The sequence below is a fragment of the Macrosteles quadrilineatus genome, unplaced genomic scaffold (genome assembly GCF_028750875.1).
Source record: "Macrosteles quadrilineatus isolate MER2022 unplaced genomic scaffold, UCM_ALF_1.0 Scaffold_1__1_contigs__length_201487025, whole genome shotgun sequence".
In the NCBI taxonomy this organism is placed as follows: domain Eukaryota; kingdom Metazoa; phylum Arthropoda; class Insecta; order Hemiptera; family Cicadellidae; genus Macrosteles; species Macrosteles quadrilineatus.
In genome coordinates, this window is record NW_026542594.1 from 148,751,183 (window position 1) to 148,774,420 (window position 23,238).

The 23,238-nt window shown below is 32.7% G+C and overlaps 1 protein-coding gene and 2 long non-coding RNA genes across 3 annotated transcripts; 1 reads left to right on the forward strand and 2 right to left on the reverse strand.

Annotated features, from left to right (window-relative positions):
* Positions 1-14: 14 nt before the first annotated feature.
* LOC128982983 (uncharacterized) lies at positions 15-12,557 on the reverse strand. The gene is made up of 3 exons (XR_008489764.1): positions 12,383-12,557; positions 11,911-12,047; positions 15-127 (listed from the first exon to the last, which is right to left on the reverse strand). It is a non-coding gene; the product is annotated as an uncharacterized LOC128982983 (long non-coding RNA).
* LOC128982982 (uncharacterized) lies at positions 9,740-11,267 on the forward strand. The gene is made up of 2 exons (XR_008489763.1): positions 9,740-9,863; positions 11,090-11,267. It is a non-coding gene; the product is annotated as an uncharacterized LOC128982982 (long non-coding RNA).
* A 5,672-nt stretch (positions 12,558-18,229) lies between the features above and the next one.
* On the reverse strand, positions 18,230-18,915 carry LOC128982981 (uncharacterized). Its single transcript, XM_054402105.1, has one exon. The coding sequence runs from the start codon at positions 18,883-18,885 to the stop codon at positions 18,442-18,444; it is 444 nt and encodes a 147-aa protein (XP_054258080.1). The 5' UTR covers positions 18,886-18,915; the 3' UTR covers positions 18,230-18,441.
* Between the last annotated feature and the right edge of the window lie 4,323 nt (positions 18,916-23,238).

The window sequence follows — 23,238 nt, forward strand, 5'->3', positions numbered from 1 at the left end:
AGAAGTCTGCCAAATGAAAATTCGATAATAGGCTACGTAAGTTCTCGTAGCATCGTGTTGTCCATGTCCAAGTCGTGTCCGTGTACAGAAGCCGAGACGTGTCCATGTTGTACTAGCCCTCCATCATCTTTAAAATAGTTATACAGATGTAATAAATATGTTAGCCTAATTAAATTACACAGTATTTTACTCTATCCATCCCACCACTTCTTAGTATAATTTTTGCTATTCTCCTTTCACCTAACCACCTAAATAAACTCGTAAAAATCATTTAGGAATAGAATTAGTAAAATGGCCAAGTATTGTTATCTATAATATTAAAACGAAACAGTGTTTTTTTATTTCACGATTCTGAATCAACCACTCGACGGATTTTCATGATTTTTGTGTTGAAAGAAAGATAATTTTGAGAACTAGGGAATGTCGGAGCCATAAATTTAGTTTAGGGTCCCAGTTTTTTAGAAATTAAGTTTTAATTTTTAAAAAGTCTAGCAGCCGACGCTAAGATTCTAAACTAGCTTTTGGCATGAAATAATTTGCTTAACATAACAGCTGTAAACATTCAGCTTTTGTGTCACTAATTCAGCATATGTATAAAAATGTAAAGACATAGGGTTGACTTATTTATACTATGTGCAATGCAAATCATTGATACGTTCAATTCTTCTGTAAGAGGATGACAGATTAATTAAATTATATATAGTAAAATACTAGGATGTTCAAATTATTTTTTTAAAGCAATCTTTGTAATCTTCTATTTGTTTTAGAGCAATATAATTTGTTTTAACTAACAGCTGGTTAAATATAAACTATGGAACTATGAGGTTATTTTATTTACTCTTATTTTGTCATTGATTATAGGAAATAAGTAAGATTAGTAGAGATAATTAGACCACAGTTTAAAATAGTTTAGACCAAAATTAATTAAACCACAGTACAAATCGAGGCTCTGTACATGAGTCTTAATAAAAAACGATAAATGCAAATTATTTTACTGCTCCACTTTTCAAGGAAAGATTAGAAAAATAACAAGGTTTACATGTTTTAATTCTTCATGGTAGCTTTTTGTTTACAATTAATGTTTGTCTGCTTTAACTTTGTTTGGATTAGGCCCGGAAATATTGATGTCATAAAAAGAAGATCAAGAATAATCAGGAATCACGATTTTAAATTACCACCACAACCTCAGCCGAGTTTTATACAATGATTGAACACAATGTCAACATTGACCTAGGATACTGCAATTAGACAAACCATCCTTTTATGAAATCGTGTTCAGTGTGGTTACGTTTGGGGGTGCCTATCAGCGCCCCCAAACGTGAAAATATCACTTTTATTTCAACTATGAATATATTTGTAGTTTAAATGAACTAATATGTTAAATTTCGATGTACACTTATTCAATGAGGGTAGGTAATTATTAAGGATAGAACTGATAACGGTATGGATGATAAACATTTACAATTACGTCATTAGCTTTACTAGCGTGTTTGCTTTTTATATTCCTGCTACATGTGACCAGTTCTTTTAGTAATCGTGAGTTCTTTTTTTTCCAAATTAATGTTATTTGAACCAAACAGCTGTTTCAAAACAAACTGTTATTGTTTTTACTTTTCTTTGTTTACACTTATTTATTTAGCAATTAATGCTGTGAAATTGATATAAAGGATAGGTGTGACGATTTATGTGTACTGTGAATTTTATTGGATATTATCGTTTTATTTTAGGTCTTTATTTCTATTCAGACCTACTGGAAATTGTGTATAGTAGTTGTATTGTGGTGATAATATTTATGGAAGAGGCAGGTATGCTATGGAAGGTGGTATTGTTGACTAAGTCTATACACTTCTCAATTGACTTACTCTCTCTACTGTAGGCTACTTATAATCAGTGTGCGTCTGTGCGAATCGGCTGCAAATCTCACTTCAACGCTTTTCACATCGTAAAAATTGCAGAATTATTGCTGTTTTATTGTAAAATTACCGGATTTAAAATGCATTTCGTATAGGCCTATGATGGAGTAAAAACATATTTGGTCACACAACATTTGTTTACAAGATGATTTTTCACATTAAAACTGCAAGAAACTTTGTCTTTATTATGTGTAAACTAGCTGATCTGAATTGTACACGGTTTTAACTGACTACTGAATTCCCGTACGTAGGACGGGCTAACACCTCGTTCAATATAATAACTAGTTGATGCTACTGTCAAGCCTCCAGTTACAAATTCTTTACCATAAACATATGTGAGAACTGAAGGTTGTTGAACTAAATCAAATCAAACACAGCTATTAACTTGTTTGCAACACGTTTTTCTCCATAAGTCTAGACAACCATTTATCGTTATGATATCGCTATTATTATAAAACTGAAAGTTTGTGCATTTGTTTAACAACATTCTGCTGTTCAATATCTGTTTCACCGATCATATATCATCTCAGTACACTCAGAACAAGCAAGACTATTTTATTAATATTAAGTATTTATTACCTTGCAATATTGTTACAATATAGTTGTCATATAGTTATAGTTAGTATAGGTACTTGCAATTTAGCTATTCAATAATTTAGTTCCAAGGGATATCATGAGATAAATAGTTTTTTAAAAGATAAATTAATATCCAGCAGTATAAAAATGAAATCAGGCAATCCTTGCTCAAAATTATCAAAAAACATATTCTAAAATAGTACTTATCAAAAAACGTGTTTACGTACCAATTGGAAACTATCAATGATTTTTGTTGCTGATGTTCCATTTCTCATTAGTATCAGATTATCACAGATGCAGAAATGACCAGTTGTATCAATACTCAAAGCTAATACGTTGAATAATTAAAGAAAAGCATATACGTTGATAAATTCACTGGATGAGAGAACTCGCAAGGTTGAGTTGTTATTAGTTTTTATATAAATTTTCTAAGATTTTCTTATTTTTAAATATTGATATTATCTATAATAATTAAATTAGTGTGATATAGCTTCGTCATAGATTTTTTGCGTTTTGTTCCGAATACACTTTTTACAATTATTTTTATAACCATGTTATTGTATTTTTATAATAAATAAATAATGTGTGCAGTAAAAAGCTAAATCTTTTGATACAGGACAATGTGGTGTTTTTCAGAGCTTACTTAAAATTGTTTCCTGGTCTAGTATGTAATAATGAGGATTACTGGGTTAACTGCAAATTAATCGAACAACTTAGAGATTCAAAACCTTTTCTAGACTTCTATTTATAGAATACAAGTAAATGTTTTAAAACTAGTTTGATCTAGTTTTTGGATTTGGAGTGTATCTACTTGTAATCCTATCTCTAGGCACAAAAGAAAAACACTGAAGTAATAAAATATTTAATATTGAACGTTTACAATAAATATAATCTATTTTTGTAAAATTGAAAAAGTAAAACTTCAATTTATGTGGATTAAGATCAAGTAAGGCAGCAACATGTAAATATTCTAATGTAAATGTTCTGAAGTAAATGTTCTAATGTATTGAATAATTATTCTACCTAACGGGCTTTTATAGAAAGTTACAAAGGAGTATGAATGCAATCAATGTTAATAAAATAATCATGCATTTGCATATTTTTTCTTTATTATATCTTGGCAAATATTGTTAAACGAAAAGAGTGCCTATAAATAAAATTCACCGAGGGACCTTAACGTATCCGCTCTGCTCTTAATTTAAATGATGAGTAATGTTTTAGTGATCATTTTAGACGATTGTTCAGTTATTTTACGCTTCAATTTTGGAACTGGTTTTTTTTAGCGAAATAAAAAAGTAATTAATACTCTACTGTATGTTTCTATTATTAAGTTTTTCATGCATTTAATATTAAATGAAAAGATGTAAAATTGCGTTATATTCAAGTTAGCGTTTGCTTTTACGAGAACTTAAATTTGCACCCCGATAGTATCATCGAAGATTTACTATAATAATTTTATAATTTAAAATTAAACTAATAGTTTTGTTAAAGCGTGCAATTTAGTGTTGAAAAGTTATACTGTGCAATATTTAGACTGTTAAAGATTTTCTTTACAAGTTTACCTGATGTGAGAATCTAGTAGTAGCCGACGACGGCCATGATGACATTGGTCCTCTCCTTGCCCATGATAATAGTAGTCTGATGTTTCGTTGAAGGAAATATCTGATACAGTGACAGTCAGCTGAGCCTTATATACACACGCTGGCGTCTCTACTGACCAATCAGAGCGCTGCGTCTGCATCAGCTGATTCGTTCAAATCTTATGCACAACTTGTGTGTTTGTTTGTACATGGTGTGCTGGACCGTTCAACAGGGCGTGCGGACCCAGGCTTGCAGTTTGGAGGGTTTAGAGGTCCTCCCCCTTATAAGTCAAACATTAGATACAGAATGTTTATTTTCAAGGGAATTTGTGCTAAACATTCTGTATTGTCTGGCCTGTGAAAATTATAACGCTTCGTCTGCTATTATAGTTCGGCCGCGTAGAAAGCGACCTCCTCCAGCATTGGTTTAGCATTAGCGCGCATTATTTATCTTAATTATCTTAAATTATATTAATAATTATCTTAAACCTTTGAAGGCCATCTAGAATTCTAAAAACATTTGCTGTCGCAGAAATATGGGTAATTAGGCCTATCATCTTACGCGATAAACACTTTGGTAGTAAAAAAAATACTAGTGTAATTATTTGTAGCTGTGGTACGGGCCCCTAGAGAGTGCCTATGTCGCATATGCTTAAATCCGGTCCTGTCGTTCAAGTACTGTAAGCTATTTGGTGAACGTAGTGGCATTTGTATGTAACTATTAATAAAGGTTTCTTAAACTTGTCATGACATAAATTGTAAAAAAAGGTAAGATAACTTAATAACATAAAATAAAATGACAAACAATAAAATGCATATTTAAAAAGAACATCCATATGTTTTTCAAAATTTCATTTTTGAATAAACATATCTCCTCACTGTAACTTACCAGGCAAATGAGAGGGACAAGCCTCATTCAAAAAAAGTAATAAAAATAATAATAAAGCATAGAAATCTGATTAAAAATAAACTTTGAAATACTCTTAAAGGCACTAAACGCATTTTCTGCCGACCAGACAGTGTCAATACGCTATGAGGTTAATATTTAAACTTAGTCCAACTGGTGCAAGTCACTCAATTATACTATGAGCAAAATAACCAGACTACGCACGGCTTGCATTAACAAAGAAACTTATAGACTGGTTTAAACTTTGTACGCATTAAAAAAAAATCATTAAACGGTCCATTAAATACATTCACACAAAATATAGTAGGCTTACACAATGCTTCTATGTTAATCATATTTTAATAATCTGCAATAAAATTAAATGTTTTATTGCACATTTCAAGTACGCTCATTCTATTCTATTAGTTACAGTAGTTAGATTATAAATACTAGACTATATACACTGCAGCATAAATCTGCAGACTAAGCGAATTGCTATTTGCCCGAATTGATTTTCGATTAAATCTATTTAATTACATTAGATTTAACAAGTACCTAGGTTTGCTGCTACAATGAGGCTAGTAAAGTGTGTTTTTATAGTTAAGTATTAATAGCTTAGAATAAAATAAATAGATGTGCCAAGTTTTATAAAAATATATCCATAAACAAGTAAACTAAATCATTTTACAATATCCTCCATAAGAATAACATTGGAATTTTAAATTTACTTTTTTTTTAAGTTTTCTCCGTAACCAATAACCGTAAGGCCTACAAAAACACTTTAATGTAGCCTATTAAAATATTTGTTTTTTTAGTTCTTTAAAATGGTCTAGATTGGAATTGGGCATTTTTGTGTTTTGAGGGTCAAAATGATAAAACACAATTTTTACACAATAAAATCCCCCATAAAACCCTGTTTCCATTGCCTGATTATACCAGTTCGCGAACTCATTCAATGTTACCCCGCCTTACACCTTTAAACTAAATTTTATCAAAATCGGACAAAAATTACTCAAGTTATCGTTCACTGACACATATATAAATCTCTCTCTCTCTCTCTCTCTCTCTCTCTCTCTCTCTCTCCCTCTCTCTCTCTCTCTCTCTCTCTCTCTCTCTCTCTCTCTCTCTCTCTATATATATATATATATATATATATATATATAGCCTACATATACTGTATAATATTTTGAACGGATGGAGTTTTTGGCCTCTGGGGACGTCAAAACGAAAAATTGAATCGGTCCCGGGTCTAGGACTTACCATGAGACCTACAATAATAGCTTATTCCCTTATACATATCCCATTTACTTTAAAAATATGTAGCATTAACTTTGGAAAATTATGGGACTAATATGCTAGTTCCAAGCGACAACTGCATTGTACGCCTAGTTTTGTACACTACCTCACATGGAAATTCTATTATTATATTATCTACTAGCTGTGTGCCCGTTCTACGCACGGGGATGTTATTGTAGTCAGTTATTGAAACCTTTTTATTAAGAACAGAATTTGGTTTGCATATTTTCAGATATGCTGGCAAAACTACTATATATAAAACTTCGCAAATACAATATCTGACAGTTTCAAGCCAAAACAAATGCTTCGAAATTAAATGTAACCTGGGTCGTGTTGGTTCATATGTTAAATCCAATGATTACACTAAAAAATGCTTTATAAATCTATGAGGCATAGCCATAATGTAGGCCTATAATTGAAAGTTACCTTCCACAATGGTTAAAAGTAGGCTATTTAAGGTACTATCTCAAACTCCCAATTTAACACTTTATTCGTGTTGACATTTTCATTATGAAGGTACTTTTGTCCTTTCCGTGAAACACTGAGAAATAAGGACATTAATGCGTTACTAACAGACATACAACGTTTTGATACACACAAAAATACAGAACTTAATTAGGGAATTTGCTACGCTTTAGTTTAAGCATAACAAAGTACTTGTAAAATTTGTATCTGAAATATTTGTTAATGTCATCAAATTTCATCATAACAATGTATGAATGTATGTGTTTGCTTGGACCGATGATGACCCGAAATGACGGCTTACTATAGCCTATGAAATGAAGTACTATAGACGATTGTTAATTTATAGTAAATATTACCAAAATAGGCCACGAACTATTGATACATAAACAACGTAAAACGTTTAAACAATTCATGATGGTTTGCTGAATAAATGTTTTACTAAAATTCGTTATCGTTTTCATAGTATAAACTAACATTTTGGAATCAAGAAAGAAAAAGCAAAAATTGCACAGTTAAGACATCAATTAAATTGAATAGCCTGTAATAATAAATAAGGTGCAACACCAACGATAACTAATTTGTAAAGTACAGTGATGTGTTGGTACTTAAAAATGATTCTTGCTGCTACCATCAGTACCAACGGTTTTAAGGAATAGAACCGGTACCAAAAACCAACGTTCATAGTTGAGAACTATAGTACAGCCGACCAATTATATGAGTTAATCAAGTCCCGAGGTTATTGATCTCTTGGTTTTGGATTTTCTCGTAAAACGTTTTAAAACGGCAATCAAAGTTATTTACCATTAATTGCTTTATTTATAAACAACTTTTAATGTAAACTTATCGGTGTCAGTAAAAAAAAAAAAAACCACCTCATACAAACAACTTTTTGTTATTTAATAGATTACGTACCTATTCTCTAAACAATGATTGGTAAAGGCTATCTATTAACATTAGAAGGTCTTGTTTCTGGTTATCAAAACTCAAGAACAATTTATACACAAAGAATCTCTGGTTCCTGAACTGGATGATGCCTAGTTATTTAATTTCATTTACACGGTTACACTATTACACTTTCGATTAATTAAATCCGTTATGTAAGAAAAACGTTTTTAATCTCACTTGGTTGGGATTTGCATTCAAAACGGGATTGAAAAAGGTTACGGTATTTGTAAACAACATTTGTAAACATATCAGTGACAGCTAGAAAAAATATTCTTGATCCGAACAGCTGTCCGTTATTTCATAGATTATGCAATAAAAATTGGAATAAAACTTTACATAAATCACACAAAACTACATTTTTGAACGTTCGTAATATTATTTACAAAGTAGTGAGGCCATATTTTAATGGCTAAAGACAATCTCGCCAATCCAGTGAATACATTAAAATGACTTGGATCTTGATAGGTACTCTCGTTTTCCAGGAGAAGATAGCGTAAAATGCCATCTTGAGTGTTACAGACAGAGGGAAAGACAGACAGACAGACAGAAATTGAGATAAGACTCGTTTCTGCTTATTTAATGTATAAGACGTAAAAATATCCTAAAAATATATAATTCTGAGCAATGTACAGACAAAACTCTAATTTTATTTATATAGATAGATAATAATTTATGATTATATGATTAAAAGTTAAATTATGCAATAATGGGAGCAAATGTACATTTTAAATACTTTTTCACATACGTAGGCTACTTATAAAAAGAATAAGTCGTATTATTTGGAGGTTGGCACTACTGGTGCAGAACTGTTGAAAGCTGAGGTAACGTCGTCTCCAATATTTAATACTGTACTTTTATATCTAAATTCTACTATCCCTTATATTGGAAATTCACTAAATCGTACAACATGACTGAATCTTCTAATCTATTTTTACACAATAAATGTATGTAACGTACATTCCCTTTAAGATTATAGTATCTAGTCTAAATAATTTGAAATATAACGTATATAATATAATATATATTGTTGACAATATATTACTAAGTAGAGTATTTGTTAACTGGATACTTTGAAAACTATTGCCACAGTGACGTACTCATAGTTTTGCAATACTCCCATAAATTTTTACGGGTTTGTGTTTCTGGGTCAAATATTTGCGTTCGATATTTCATCACCATAAAACTGCCTGAAAGCCCCAACCAGTTACTAAAAGCGCCATTTAACTTATTCGAAACACTTTTTTACCTCATGAATTTTTAATTACTGATCATACTGTATATTTTATATATCGATTGAGCGGTGTGAAGCACTGCGTAAATAAATAAGATTATTCCAATTGACTTTCCTCCTGTCCGTTGCCCAAGGCACTGGCCTACATGTACTTATGTATCACATAAATATAATGGCTATTTGGAGTATCTAAAGTCAGTGGTGCATTAGTCTAGTTCTGGCAACATTAAATAGTTATTCGTTTTCAATTTTCAAGTAAATTATGTTCATCGTATCCGATTGTTCTTCCCTTTTCTTCTGTATTTGTAATGTGCTGCAACTAATAAACCCATAAGGCTCATGTTAAATTTCTAAAAATTTAAATATACGTAGATCAGAGCCCTTTGGTCCAATTTGTACCATTTCAGATTACACCTTCCCACAGTTGGTTACAATGACTGAGCTAAATTTCATGCGGATCGCTTCAGCCGTATAGGAGGAGTATGTTATGAGTGGTGACTAGTATAAGAGCTTCGCTCGCTCCGCTCAACAATTAACTTTTAGTAAGAACATGATGAATAAACAACCTCAAACAGTGGGGAAAGAAGTGCAATAATGGGAGCAAATGCACATTTTAAATACTTTTTCACATACGTACAATTTGTGTTAAAACAATATTTGTTAGAGTGTGTATTTGGACCGTTATTAAAATAGCTTGGTTCTTTAAGAAACGTGAAAGCACCTTGTCCGTGGTAAAAGTATTATTAGATTCGCTCATGCCAGTCGGGTAAAGTTTGAAGATATCATCAGCTGATGCAGACGCAGCGCTCTGATTGGTCAGTGGAAACGCCAGTCCGGGTATATAAGGCTCAGCTGACTGTCACTGTATCAGATATTTCCTTCAACGAAACATCAGACTACTATTATCATGGGCAAGGAGAGGACCAACGTCAACATGACCGTCGTCGGCTTCTATTAGACTCTCTCATCAGGTAAACTTCAAAAATATATATTGAATAGTCTAAATGTTTCTAAGTTCCCTATCTTCCACGATACTTTAAGTTTTATTAAAAAAAAACTATCATCATAAATCCGCTACAGTACCATTGGGTCACAACTTCAAGTGTATGTAAAAGCAAACACTAACTTAAATTGAAGCAATTAAACATCTTTTCATTTTACAGGAAACTTAAATATTAATTAAGTAAAACTCCTGATACAGAACATGGTATTAATTTCTTCTAATAATAAATAATATTGATTATTTCATATTTGGTTTAACAAACACTATTTCAATCATTGGAGCTTAAAATAACTGAACATCATCCTGAATGATCAATGAAGCATTACTTAAAAACATGCAGTCATTATTTGAAAAAGATAAAACAATGTATGTATAGTTTTGTGTTTTGTTAGTAAAATAAAAATAAAGTTTAACTCGTCGTATGATGTCGCTCTTGGCTATCTGATAAAGCCATTCTTTTATGTTTTTTTAATGTTGACTTACATGACAAGATTAGCTTCAAACCAAGGAACACTAAACTGTCATTATCAATGCACTGTGGATGCGATGCTCCCTGGTGTGGATTAACATCCTCACTATAGTAGTACAGTGAGTACTACGACTATCGCAGTACTATCCTGATAATTAGACCAATCCGTTAATTACAAGGTAAAATGTGGTTCTGATTCCACTATAAACTGTAGGTCCCTTAGTTGCCATTGGCTGTATGGGCTATTAATTAACAGCTGTGTCTAAAGAACATGTCGACCTTTTTAGTCACTAACAAGACTACAAGATCGTGCCACTCATCCTACACTCATCCTTTAATCCAAATTTGGGTTAAAATACGCACTTAGTGGCGTCCCAATCTTTAATAATTTATAATTGAATTATTATAATTTATTATCAGTTATAATAAGCGATTGGTAACGTTTGAGAGATACAATAAACCAGCCGCACTTTGTAGTTCCGGGGCTTAGTAACGTAGTGCCGATTATTTATTAAGCTATGAAGTTAACAGTGGTCACTTTTCACGGTTAATTTTGTTTTCCGAGAACTTATTTAGCAATTCAGCAACATAATGTGGATTTAGTAACTCACATTTACCATAAATTCATTTTAATAATAATTAAACTAATCAACATACTATAGGTAGCCGTGGATATATTTTTATGGGAATTTCTACAGTACGATAATCCGTTGTATGTATTCCAGGTGATGGAGGGCTAGTACAACACGGACACGGCTCGGCTTCTGTACACGGACAACATGCTACGAGAATATCCCCCGGACTACCCTACAAATGATTGGCGTTTTTATTCATCAAACTTAGTCTTTGTGGACTAACTTACTCATTATTTAACTTGACAGTAATAAACTTAATTTTACAGTACTTAACTGTTTTATTAAAATAATAATTTCTTTATACATTGTTATATAATTCACAAAGTAGAGAAAATCATTTAAGTGCGTGCCCTGTATTATTTCGTTACTAACACCGTCATTAACAAGTAATTAGTACAGGAACAAACCCATTTAAAATTATGCCATACATTCAAATTTACGTAAACAGTTGTAATTAGTGGCATGTGTTCTATGATTTTAAATTAGATCTTTGTTTGATAACAGGTTATGAATGAGTGTATTCGGTATAATGTGATTAATTCTGCGCTTGAGCATAACATTAATCTCGAGCAATCTTAATTTCAAACACCGTAAAGGGAATTAAGTGTTGCTTACTAAAAAATGTAAACAATACTTTTCTAACGTAGTTTGAGAATATAGAATCAAAACGCTGGTTTAATTAAATTTGATTTACAACGCTAAGGAATATTTTGGGCTAACAATGAACAAACAATGGGTTCACCATTGAACAGGCTACACCGATATGTATATTGGCTATTGACCAATAGCCAATCCGTCAAACAAGTTTATAACAAATCACAAACCTGTGGTGCGAAGAAAAAGAATCCTACAAGTACGCTATTGACTTAATAACTAATTCTCAAACAAAACTAAAATTTATCTAAAATTACCTTTGCATCCAGCTTGACATTTCAACTTGAGCCCAAGTGAGAGCTGTTGAGGTCTACAGGGCGATGCACTTGTCCACTCTGCCAGTGGGGGTGAGCCACCTCACGTAGGTAAAGAAGGTGTCAACAACCTCAAGGTCCTAATGGGACACAAACACTCTAATAATACAACTATGTGACACATAGGAAATACTGTCATGCATATGTTATATTGACTTATCTACGTAAGTTAGTAGACTTGAAGTTTCATAGGGGTATAGCGGTGACAGTATCTCAGTTCAAATACAGCATTAAAACAACATTAAGAGTTAAAGGAAATGGTCGTAATTTATCTACTTATAGTATTTACCACTAATTCTAATGAGAATATGAAAATAATAAGTTTGAAAACTCTTTAGATATACCTTTTAAACTACGTATGTTTTATGCGTTATTTTTTGTAAAAGCAATAAATAATGTTGTCAAGAAACATTACCTCGACTTGAACATATCCGATGACGACCATGTCAATCCTTGTCTTCTCTTTGCCCATGGTAGGTTGTTGTGTTGTTGTTGTTGTTGTTGTTGTTGTTGTGCTCGACACTAGAACACTCACTGGCCTTTGTCCGAAGCGGACCGCTCATATTATAACACGGAGAAGACTGATGTAAAACTCGACTCGCTTTGCTCAAACACTCAGACGGATCTAGTTCAGTTTTATCACTTAACCCCAACCTCATTAACTTTGATTATTTTGACATTCTACAATATGTTAAATAGCTTATGTTTAGAACGTGATTGGAAGTTTTGCATTCGTAATTTCCTATTTGATTGCTCTGTAAAACTCAAAATGGGATTTTTTTCTGTAACGTCCCCTATTCAGCCGTCCTTCTTAACTGATTTTAGCGAATTTCCCTATAGGGAAGTAGCTATTACCGTAGGTCTCATGGTAAGACCTAGGCCCGGGACCGATTTATTTTTCATTATGATGTCCCCAGAGGCCAAAAACACCATTCGTTCAAATTTTTATATATCTATATATAGAGATAAATATATATATATATATTTAAAATATATATATTTATATATATATATATATTATATTATATTATATTATATTTTATATTTATATATTATATATATATATTATTATATTATATATATATATTATTTATATTATATATATATTTATATTTATTTGTAGGCCTATATATTTATATATATATATATATAGGAAATCTTTAAAATAAATTTAATGATAACAGCTAAATCGCCATATGAATTAGGAAATCTTATTGTTATATATATATATGTCCATCCGCACGATAACTTGAGTAATTTTTGTCCGATTTTGATAAAATTTGGTTTGAAGGTGTAAGGCGGGATAAACTTGAATGAGTTTGCGAACCAGCATTTATGGGGGGTTTTATTACCAGGGTTTATGGGGGGTTTTATGGGGTAAAAATAGGTTTTTCCCATTTTGACCCTAAAAACACAAAATTTCACAATTTCTTTTTAAACCATTTTGTAGAGCTTAAAAAAAAAAAAAAAATTTAGTATATTGAAGCGTTATGATGCGCCTAATTGTTACGGAGAAAATTCAAAAAAATTGTAATTTTAAAATTCCCATGTTATTCTTATGGAGAATTAGTCAACTGTTATAGTTTGCTTGTTTATGAACATATTTTGATCAAATTTGGAAAATACATTAATTTCTTACTAAACCACATTACCTTTAACATTTTACATTAAAAAAAAAACTTGTTTACCCTCCCTGTTGCAGCAAACCTAAGTACTCATTAAAATAATTCTGTTTAAATAGGGAATAAATGTGATATTTTTAAGGAGGCATTTTAGTTTAAATCCAATCAGGTAAATGGAAATTCGCTAAGTCTGCAGGTTTGCTGCGGCGGGGGTATTTAAGATTGGAGTGTCTTTTAAAGCTAATAGTCCAGTGCCTTTGCAAATGGTAACAATAAACAGGTTCGTCCTTAAGGGCTTCGCCCCCCTAGCCTTCGATTTACAGGGGTTCTTTAAAGGTCCAGGGGCTTCTAACCAACGTGAATAGTAGTGGTTTAAAGTTATAATCGGCAGACTATCTTTATTTACATTTTAAACCACTGTAAAATAAAAACAAGAGACTCAAAAAGTTAATGAACACGATATATTATGCTATTTTTATCGATAGTTGTAGCCTGATTGAGGTAGATAAATCACTCATTATAGTATATAATTAAAATCGACATTTTTTTTAAATGTTGTGAATCAGCAGTTTTAATAATCCAGGAATGTTCTTAAACAATTCTATGTAATTTTGATTTTATATAATTAGTTGTGTTTTAGCTAATTTCCCTATATGGAAGTAGCTATTACCGTAAGTGGCACGGTAGACCTAGTAGCTGCAAACCTAGGTACTCGTTAAACCTAATGTCATTTAAATAAATTTAATTGAAAAACAATTCAGACAAATGGACCATTCGCTTAGTCGGCAGTTTTGCTGCAGCGGGGGTATTAAATGTTACATTTTCAGATACAAAGTAATATTTGAAAAATAAACGGGTATTGAATTACTCGTTATGCTTTAAAAACAAGCTTTGGGCGCTATTAAAATTTGTGCAAGGACCAACTCGTAATACTGTATTCAAATATTTGAAATAGATTTTTCTTTACTATTGAATTACTAGTTGAATCATAAAGAACGGCGTAGGATATTTTAATCTCACCCACATTTTATTATGATGAAATAAAATACAGCAAATCCAGTTAAGGTTGTTAGTGCCATTTTACAGTTCATTCATTCGTTTCACTACTGCATCCTGTAATGTATGTTATCTTTACATCCGGTTAGATAGTGAGTCAATGAAGAATAAACTTTCATCACTATAAAGTAGTAACAGTTCAATACGGTTATCAGTTTCCGAATGTTATCATCACGAGAGTAACAATTGACCTTGAGATGAGAGGAGGGGGGAGTCAAGGGCAACTATGAAATCTTATTGTTAAAATCTGGGCTTGGATTCTACATGTTTACAAAAGTTGCCGTTTACGTTCCCACAAAATTTACATAATCAAATAAAACACAGGTGACTAATAATACGAAAGACCTACGTCTAGTTTATAGTGTTTTATGGAGAATTTTCACTACAAGTCACCTTTTTCTAGCAAACCACCATTGACAAAAAAAATTTAAATATTTTACTCATATTGGTGAAATGAGTGCTTATTGAAAATAATAAGAACCTTTTAGGCTACCTAGTATTTTTGAACAGGAAATCTTTAAAATAAATTTAATGATAACAGCTAAATCGCCATATGAATTAAAAACTCAAAAAAAAAAAAACAAAAAAAAAAACAATATAGCCTACATGAACTAGCTAGATATAGAAACCTTTTACGAGGTAAAATATGGGGTTTTATCAAAACAAGTGTAATTTGTATGTCATTTGAATTGCGGCGGTTCTTACTCTGACCTTGTTAAATAACCTAATATCGATCGTTTTTTCATTCAATATAAGTAATAACGAACTAACGGATGGTAACTCAATTAATTCTCAGAGGAGTTAGGAGCTATGGATAGTACAAAACAAGTATACGCTTCCTTAGTGGTTTGAGTGGTCAATATTAGTCATAGTTATTTATTCTTTGTTCAAGAGTACAAAATGTTGTACGAGAATGGCGTTATACAATATTAAATAAAATCATTAATACTAAAAAAAGTAAATAAAATGTAAAAACTGTTCGCCTTTAAATTTACAGCATTCAACCAACAAATGATCCCCAGAATGGACAGGCTTGGATAACATAAACGTTTTTGTTGCTTTTTAAATTTACTTTTGACTGTTATTTGTAAAAGAACATCACACAGAACCTTATAAAACCTAAAATTGGCGTATAAAGGGGGTTTTCACAGCATTTTAAATTTTGAGTGGAAAAACTGGTTTAATATCTGTGCCTTGTCCCATAGCTGTGACACGAACCTAAGATCAACAATGTTTGTAAATTATTCTATAAAAACAAGATTAAATAAAAATATATTGTAAAAATTTCAATTTAGTTTAGGAGTTTAAAACTTCTTCCAGACATTTCTCTTCCATAAAAGTTCTGTGTTGAACTTGTTTATTACTCTGGCATATGAAAAAAATATATGTATTTTGTCATATTTATATTTTGTAAAAGGTTTACACTGTTTAATAAAATATTTAAATATATGCTAGTTGCTTTACTCTGCCATTGACTCTACTTTTGATGGGTATTACCAGATGTAAGCAAGCTTATGTGATCAGCATATAGACAGACTTTAGAATCATCTAATAAATCTGGTAAATAATACGTATAACATGTGTACAAAAATGGTCCCAGAATTGATCCTTGTGGCACTCCACATTTAAAATGTTGCAATAATGAAGTAAAAATTACATATTTGTTTTTGCATTAGTTATTGTTATATATTGTTCGCTGGTATTTAAATACTATCATGATTTATTTTTTCATATTGTAATATTCATTGGAGGAAGAACACCTTGCACAAATGTTTGCAGAAAATAACCTCCGCCGCAGCAAACCTGCAGACTAGACAAATTTCAATTTGTTTGATTGGATTTTCACCAAAATTATTTTATAAACAGGTAAGATAAATTCAGTATTTAAATAACACGTAGGGTCCCGTTCGCAGTTTACCCATTTAATAGAGTCGAAAACTTGGTTATGTGGCAAAAAGAATAATGCAATAGGAAGGCTTGTCTTTGCCTTGCGTCTGTTGAACACTGTTATAAGGAGAATAAAACTACAAATTTTTTGAAATTATATTTTTTATTGTAGATCAATGATTAAAATTATCAATGATCAACCAAAGGAGCCTTTAAAAAATCTGTTGTCATAAAAGGTTTCGTCTTTGGTTTACAATTTGATTGTGGCCAACCATTGAACTGAGGGATCAACTGTTAAATTTCAATTCACATTTAAACCTTTTTTTAAAGTTGGCCAGCATCATTGGGTCTTCGAAAAAGAGTTATTCAATTAAACGCTAGGGTGGTAAAGCCCTAAAGTATAATATATTTTAGTTTCAATTCACCTCTACGCTAGAGCATAAGCTTCAAAATTACGTAACTTAATTGTAAGAATTGGTTGAGTAGGATCCAGGATACGTGATAAAAAGGGGGTGTTATAAATTTAGGGGTTTCAATCAGGACTTTATTAGAGTTAGAATATCAGCGGAACACAACTATTATACATGGAGACGTGAATAAAATACTTATACTTAATACTTTACTTTTAATAGCCTACTTTTAAATGAAATGGCGACCATACAAAGTAGGTATTTTAAGCCAAGTATGAATGGAGATGAGTGTAGGATGAGTGGCGCGATATTGTAGTCTTGTTAGTAAGGCCGACATATTCCTTAGACACAGCTGTTAATTAATAGCCCATACAGCTAATGGCAACTAAGGGACCTACAGTTTATAGTGGAATCCGAACCACATTTTTGCCTTGGTATTTAGTATTTACGAATTGGTCTAATTATCAGGATAACACAGCGGATAGTCGTAGTACTCGGATTGTAGTAGATGGATAGTCGTAGTACTCACTAGTGCGGACGTTAATCCACACCAGGGAGTATCGCACCCACAGTGCATGCCTATAAAAATCCACAATTCGTGACCTCCTAGTAGCTGGATTACAGGCCAGTCGAAAAAAACATCGTAGCTAGTAAGTGACAAGAAAAATATTGATAGAATCCTGAATTAATTTAAGAAAATTTTGATATAGGCCTAGAGTTGACATTGGCTTTACGGTTTTATACATGAAACTAAAATAATAATGTATTCAATGAAAAAATTTTAAAATGAGTGGAAATAAAAAGGAATATTAATTATTTATGTTCATACTAATGAACAGAAAATGATTATTAAAAAATAGCAAATTCGGTTAATTAGTAATGAAGTAGGCTCCTCTATAAAACCTAATTAATGTGGATAATAAAAAGAATGTAATATAATGTAAATTAGTCATCTGTTTTAAACTACTTTTATCTTAAGAGCCCAACATAATGTAGGAATATCGTCCCCGGATTCCCTAAATATCCGACAATCCTACGGTTCCATGGCGTTGGGCCTCCCCCAGATCCTTCAATAACAAAACTTTCAATTATTTTGACGATTGTTGGATTGTTTACCCAAGCCGAATGATATTTGTGATACCAGTATCATCCGGTTAAGATAATTTGTCGGCATTCTTCTTTAACATAGATTCACATGTTTAGGAAGTGTCCACACGTTGTTGGCCACATGTTATGGCAATGTTAAAAGTTTCATTGGTTTTTGTTTTTGTTTTGTTTTATTTTTTATTGTATACTTTATTTACATACAAACATTTCATAAACCTCTTACAATAATACTTAATTCTTACTCTACAATACCTAATTAACCACTCAACACAGTTGACTATTTCTTCACACCATTACAGTCCCTGCCACTGTAAATGGTGTTTTCTTGTTTTATTTGTTACAAAATAATACTTTATACAATGAGTATTGATCAGGAGTGGTGTGAGGAAGGATCACGGGTATCTGTAGACCGCCGTGGCGTTGACGATCTCCTGTATGTAGTAGCCAGCCTTGTAGAAGATGCGCTCGGAGATGTCGTTCCAGCAGACGGCCGTCACCTCGTCGTGTTGTTTGACGCGCCGCAGCAGCGCCGAGGCCAGACCTCTGTTGCGCTGTGCCTCCACCGTGTATATGTAGTTGAGGAACCTCGGGTGTTTGTGTCCGGTGGCGCTGCGCGGGTCGGCCGGGTAGCCGCTCAGCAGCGCGAAGGCTAGAGCGCGGCCTTCCTCGTACAGAACGTAGGCCGCTACGTCGTGGTCGGTCAGCCACTGTTCCACGCGACAGTTGTCGTGCAGTTCACGACGCCGCTGCTGAATGTCGCGGACCAGTTCTGTCGCGTCGCCGCCCTCGTATCTCTCTATGGTCCACTCGGGACGTGCTGCGACGCTGCGATACATGGTCAGACTGCCGCACCACACACACTCGCAGTCCGCACCACGCTTATCTCTAGGGGTCACTCTGTTATCAGTAGCTCTGTTATCTGTGTTCGATACATTCAGTTATAGGTCGGCTTTGAACATTGTACTCGACTGCACTACATTGTTTGACATCACACTGTTTATCAAACAGTCTTAGTAGTCAGATTAAGTAATAGCACGACAGTGCACAATGTGTTATCAAAAAGAAATATTTATAATGCATCATGGCATTAGTCTTGACTTGATAAATATAATGAAATAGATTTAAGGTATGACGATTATCGACAACAAAAGTGCGATGGTCCTCTTCGTCGTTTCTAAGGTATAGTTGTATGATTAAAATGAAGGATGTCACAAAGAGTTGAAAAAAACTAGTGAGAAAAGGATTGAGTAGCTGAACCTAAAACAAATGGATTTGTTGACCTACACTATGTGTAGGATACAAAAATTGACCAGCTCTGTGATTGTAATAAGTGCTTGATAACAATATAGTGGTTATTTATTTATTTTATTTTCCCACCTTCCTGTGAAGAATCATTTAAGTTATTGATTAGACCACGAATTTGTTAGGATTAATATACAATTCTAAACAAACACATTTGTAAGCCTACACAAAATGAGTAGGTAATAAAACTCTCCAACTGAATGAGTTATAATAAACGTTCGATGACAAGTTAGTTATTATACATATTTTTTTGTTGGTCACCCATTATATTTTCTGAGGAGGATAGGTGCGCAATTCCGATGCGTCCAGGTGGGTGTCTTTCAAACAATTGCGCAATCAAAGTCTCTACCTGGATTTCAGGGCTTGATTCGAGTGTACCCGCCAACGGAGAAGTAAGGGGGTAGCGGATTTCTACCCCCGGATATTTACCCCCATGAAAAAACGCCTACGTCATTTTGACGTCACGAGGGGCGGGGCCTAAACACGGTCGAGAAACAGCCCGCGACTGGAAATTTACCCCCAATATATTATTAAATAATCAACATGTAACTGTTTGATTATAAAGTGATTTGCTATAGCACGGAAATCTACCCCCGGACATCTACCCCCAGAAATCCACCCCCGGACATTTACCCCCGGATATCTACCCCCAGACATTTACCCCCGGATATCTACCCCCGGACATCTACCCCCGGATATCTACCCCCGGAAATCTACCCCCGGATATCTACCCCCGGAAATCTACCCCCGGACATCTACCCCCAGACATCTACCCCCGGACATCTACCCCCAGTGGTTAAATCATAAATATCTGACCCCAGAATTCTACCCTCGGAAATCAACGGCTCTTTGGTTAGTCATTGTCTTGTAATATCCAGTATAAAGTATGCGATATGTCATTGTCTTGTTTAACATTATCTATCTTCCTAATTCAATAAGCTGTAACAGTCCTTTTTCACCCGACCTACTTCGCCGATTGTTACGATTGAGGTGTTTTTTTTAAGCTTAAGATCTTGTGAAGAGCAAAATGGTAATTAAAAAGGATATTTTGATTAGGGCTTCAAAAGGTTGACCCCTAAGCCTTTCATGTTAATTTTCTATCAGAAAGACGTTAAAAAAGCGTTAAAAACTATCTTTTTGATTGAAAATCCACCATTTTTAATTTTTCAACTTTTCATCTTTCACAGCTGTTCGTTACTTCATAGATGTCGTATTCTCCAAACAAATTATTAGTATTTCATAAATTACTGGTAAACATTAGGAGTAAACTTGACAAAAATGCAAAAAATTGGGGGTTTGAAAAAAATTTATTTTAATTCAGAAGTAGTGAGGTCATATTTTATTAAATCGTTTTTATTAGCTCGCTTTCTTATCCGGTACAAATTAGGCAATCTATTTTATACTAACTTCCCGATGAGCTAGAGACTTGAAACTTGAAACATAGCTCACAAATGAAAGACAATGCAATATTATATCATTTAATTTTCATATTTCCCTTGGGCTACGCCCCATGGGCTTGTTTTTATTAATTCGCTTTCTTGCAAATGTTGATACTTCCCGATAAGCTAGAGACTTGAAACTTGAATCATAGCTCACAAATGGATGGCAATGCAATATTGTATCATTTAATCTTCATATTTCCCCTGGGCTACGCCCCATGGGCTTGTTTTTATTAGCTCGCTTTCCTACAAATTTTGGTATCAATTTTAAACGAAGTTCCTGATGAGCTAGAGACTTGAAATTTGAAACATAGCTCACAAATGGATGACAATGCAACATTATATCATTTAATTTCCATATTTCCCTTGGGCTATGCCCCATGGGCTTCCAAATTTTCCATGTTTACATTTTGAAAGAATGTAAATATATCAATTCATTTAAGTCAGCTGTAAATACTTTAATTTGACAGTTCGAAGAGCAGAGGTTAAGAGGTACAGGTTATGCTCCCAAGAGATTCTTTATACAAACAAACCTTTCAAAATAAAGATAAACGAGGTGTAAGCCCGTCCTACGTACGGGAGTAGTCAGTTAAAACTGTGTATAAATCAGAACAGCTAGCTTACACGTATAAAGACAAATTTTATAGCAGCCTAGAGTAGAAAGAGTAATTATCAATTGAGATTGAGAAAGTGTATAGGCCTAGTCAACGATATCACCTTCCAATTCCATCGCATACCTGCCAACCTGCCTCTTTCATAATCAATATCAACACAATACAATTACTCATACTATACACAATTTCCAGTAGGTCTGAATAGAAACTCCCGAAAAAAAACGAAAACATCCAATGAAATTCACAGTACACATAATTATAACGTTGGTGTCCTGACATCATTAAACGAATCGTCCACACATATCCTTTATATCAATTTCACTGCATCAAATTGCTAAATAAATAAGTGTAAACAAAGAAAAGTAAAAACAACATCATATAGTTTGTTTTGGTAAACAGCTGAGTCAAAAATAAAATACAAAACAAACAAAATAAACAAACCAAGATGAATTAGATCGTGTAAAAATGGATTTTCCTACCTTTTCCTAAAAAGTTGAGCAGTATAATAATTTGCATATCCTTTTTTACAATAAATTAAATAGATTGATATATTTATAGTTAGTAGGTAGGCCATACATTCAATCTAATGCATAATTATATGAAAAGAAACTCAAATAAACCTTAGATTTCCCACATGCCTCTGTCTTAAACTGATATAAATGCTTGAAATAGATTTAACATCCACACACATTAAAACCAAAAAGGAGAAAATAATTTATAAACAAAAAACTGTTTTTAAAACAAAACGTTTTTAAACGCACTAAAAAAGTATAAAATAATTTTTAAATTATGTGGAGAGTATAAATACTTGCAAGATGTAAAACGAAAAACGTGGGGTGCATGCAATTTATAATAATACATTAGTTCAATAGGTGAAGGTAATTGTAAATAATCTATTGCATGCACCCCACGTTTTTCGTTTTACATCTTGCAAGTATTTATACTCTCCACATAATTTAAAAATTATTTTATACTTTTTTAGTGCGTTTAAAAACGTTTTGTTTTAAAAACAGTTTTTTTTTATAAATTATTAATGGCTTAAGACACTCGTGTCAATCCACCGAATCCAAAAAGACTATTTAAATCGAATCACGATCGATGCTCTAGTTTTTGAGGAGGAGTAAAATGCCTTCTGGAGCTTGACAGACAAGACAGAAATTGAGATAAAGACTTGTTTTGGCTTCTTTAATGTATGAAACTTAAAAATGACCAAAAAATATATAATTTTGAGCGTTCATACTAAACTCTAATTTCATTTAAATAAATTCGTAAACCCAAAAGAACCATGAGGTAAAAATACCTTCCCTATCCCGAAATATCCAATTTTTTTCTTTTACATTATTCTCCGTTACTTCACAACCAGCATTGACAACCAGAACCAATCATAAAATATGTTCATGTTTTATTTTTTACGATTAATTGTTTGTGTAAACAACTAGACTTTTTGGCCAATGTAAAACTCTGGATAGTGTCTACGACATAGGGATTATGCTATTTCGTATTAAGGGAAGGTAATTAATAATGAAAAAAATATTAATTCATTAATCAACCTGTGGCAGGCATTTTATCAACATTTAATTGCATTTTTTACCACTAGTAATCAGAAAATAACCTCCTTCAGTGATATGTTTTAAATTTAACGATCTGCGCTCGTACATGTGCCGTTAGCTATGAGTGTATGCGAAAATTGGTCAACCATTTAAATCACTGTCTGAAAATAAATCAAATGCTTATGGGTTAAACTTTTGAAGCCCTTTATCAAAATATCCTTTTTAATTACCATTTGCGTTGCACTGAATCTTAAACTTAAAAATGACACCTAAATCAGTTACAG

Coding starts and splice junctions, on each gene's coding strand:
- LOC128982981 (XM_054402105.1), bottom strand. CDS start 18,885: ATGTATCGCAGCGTCGCAGCACGTCCCGAGTGGACCATAGAGAGATAC.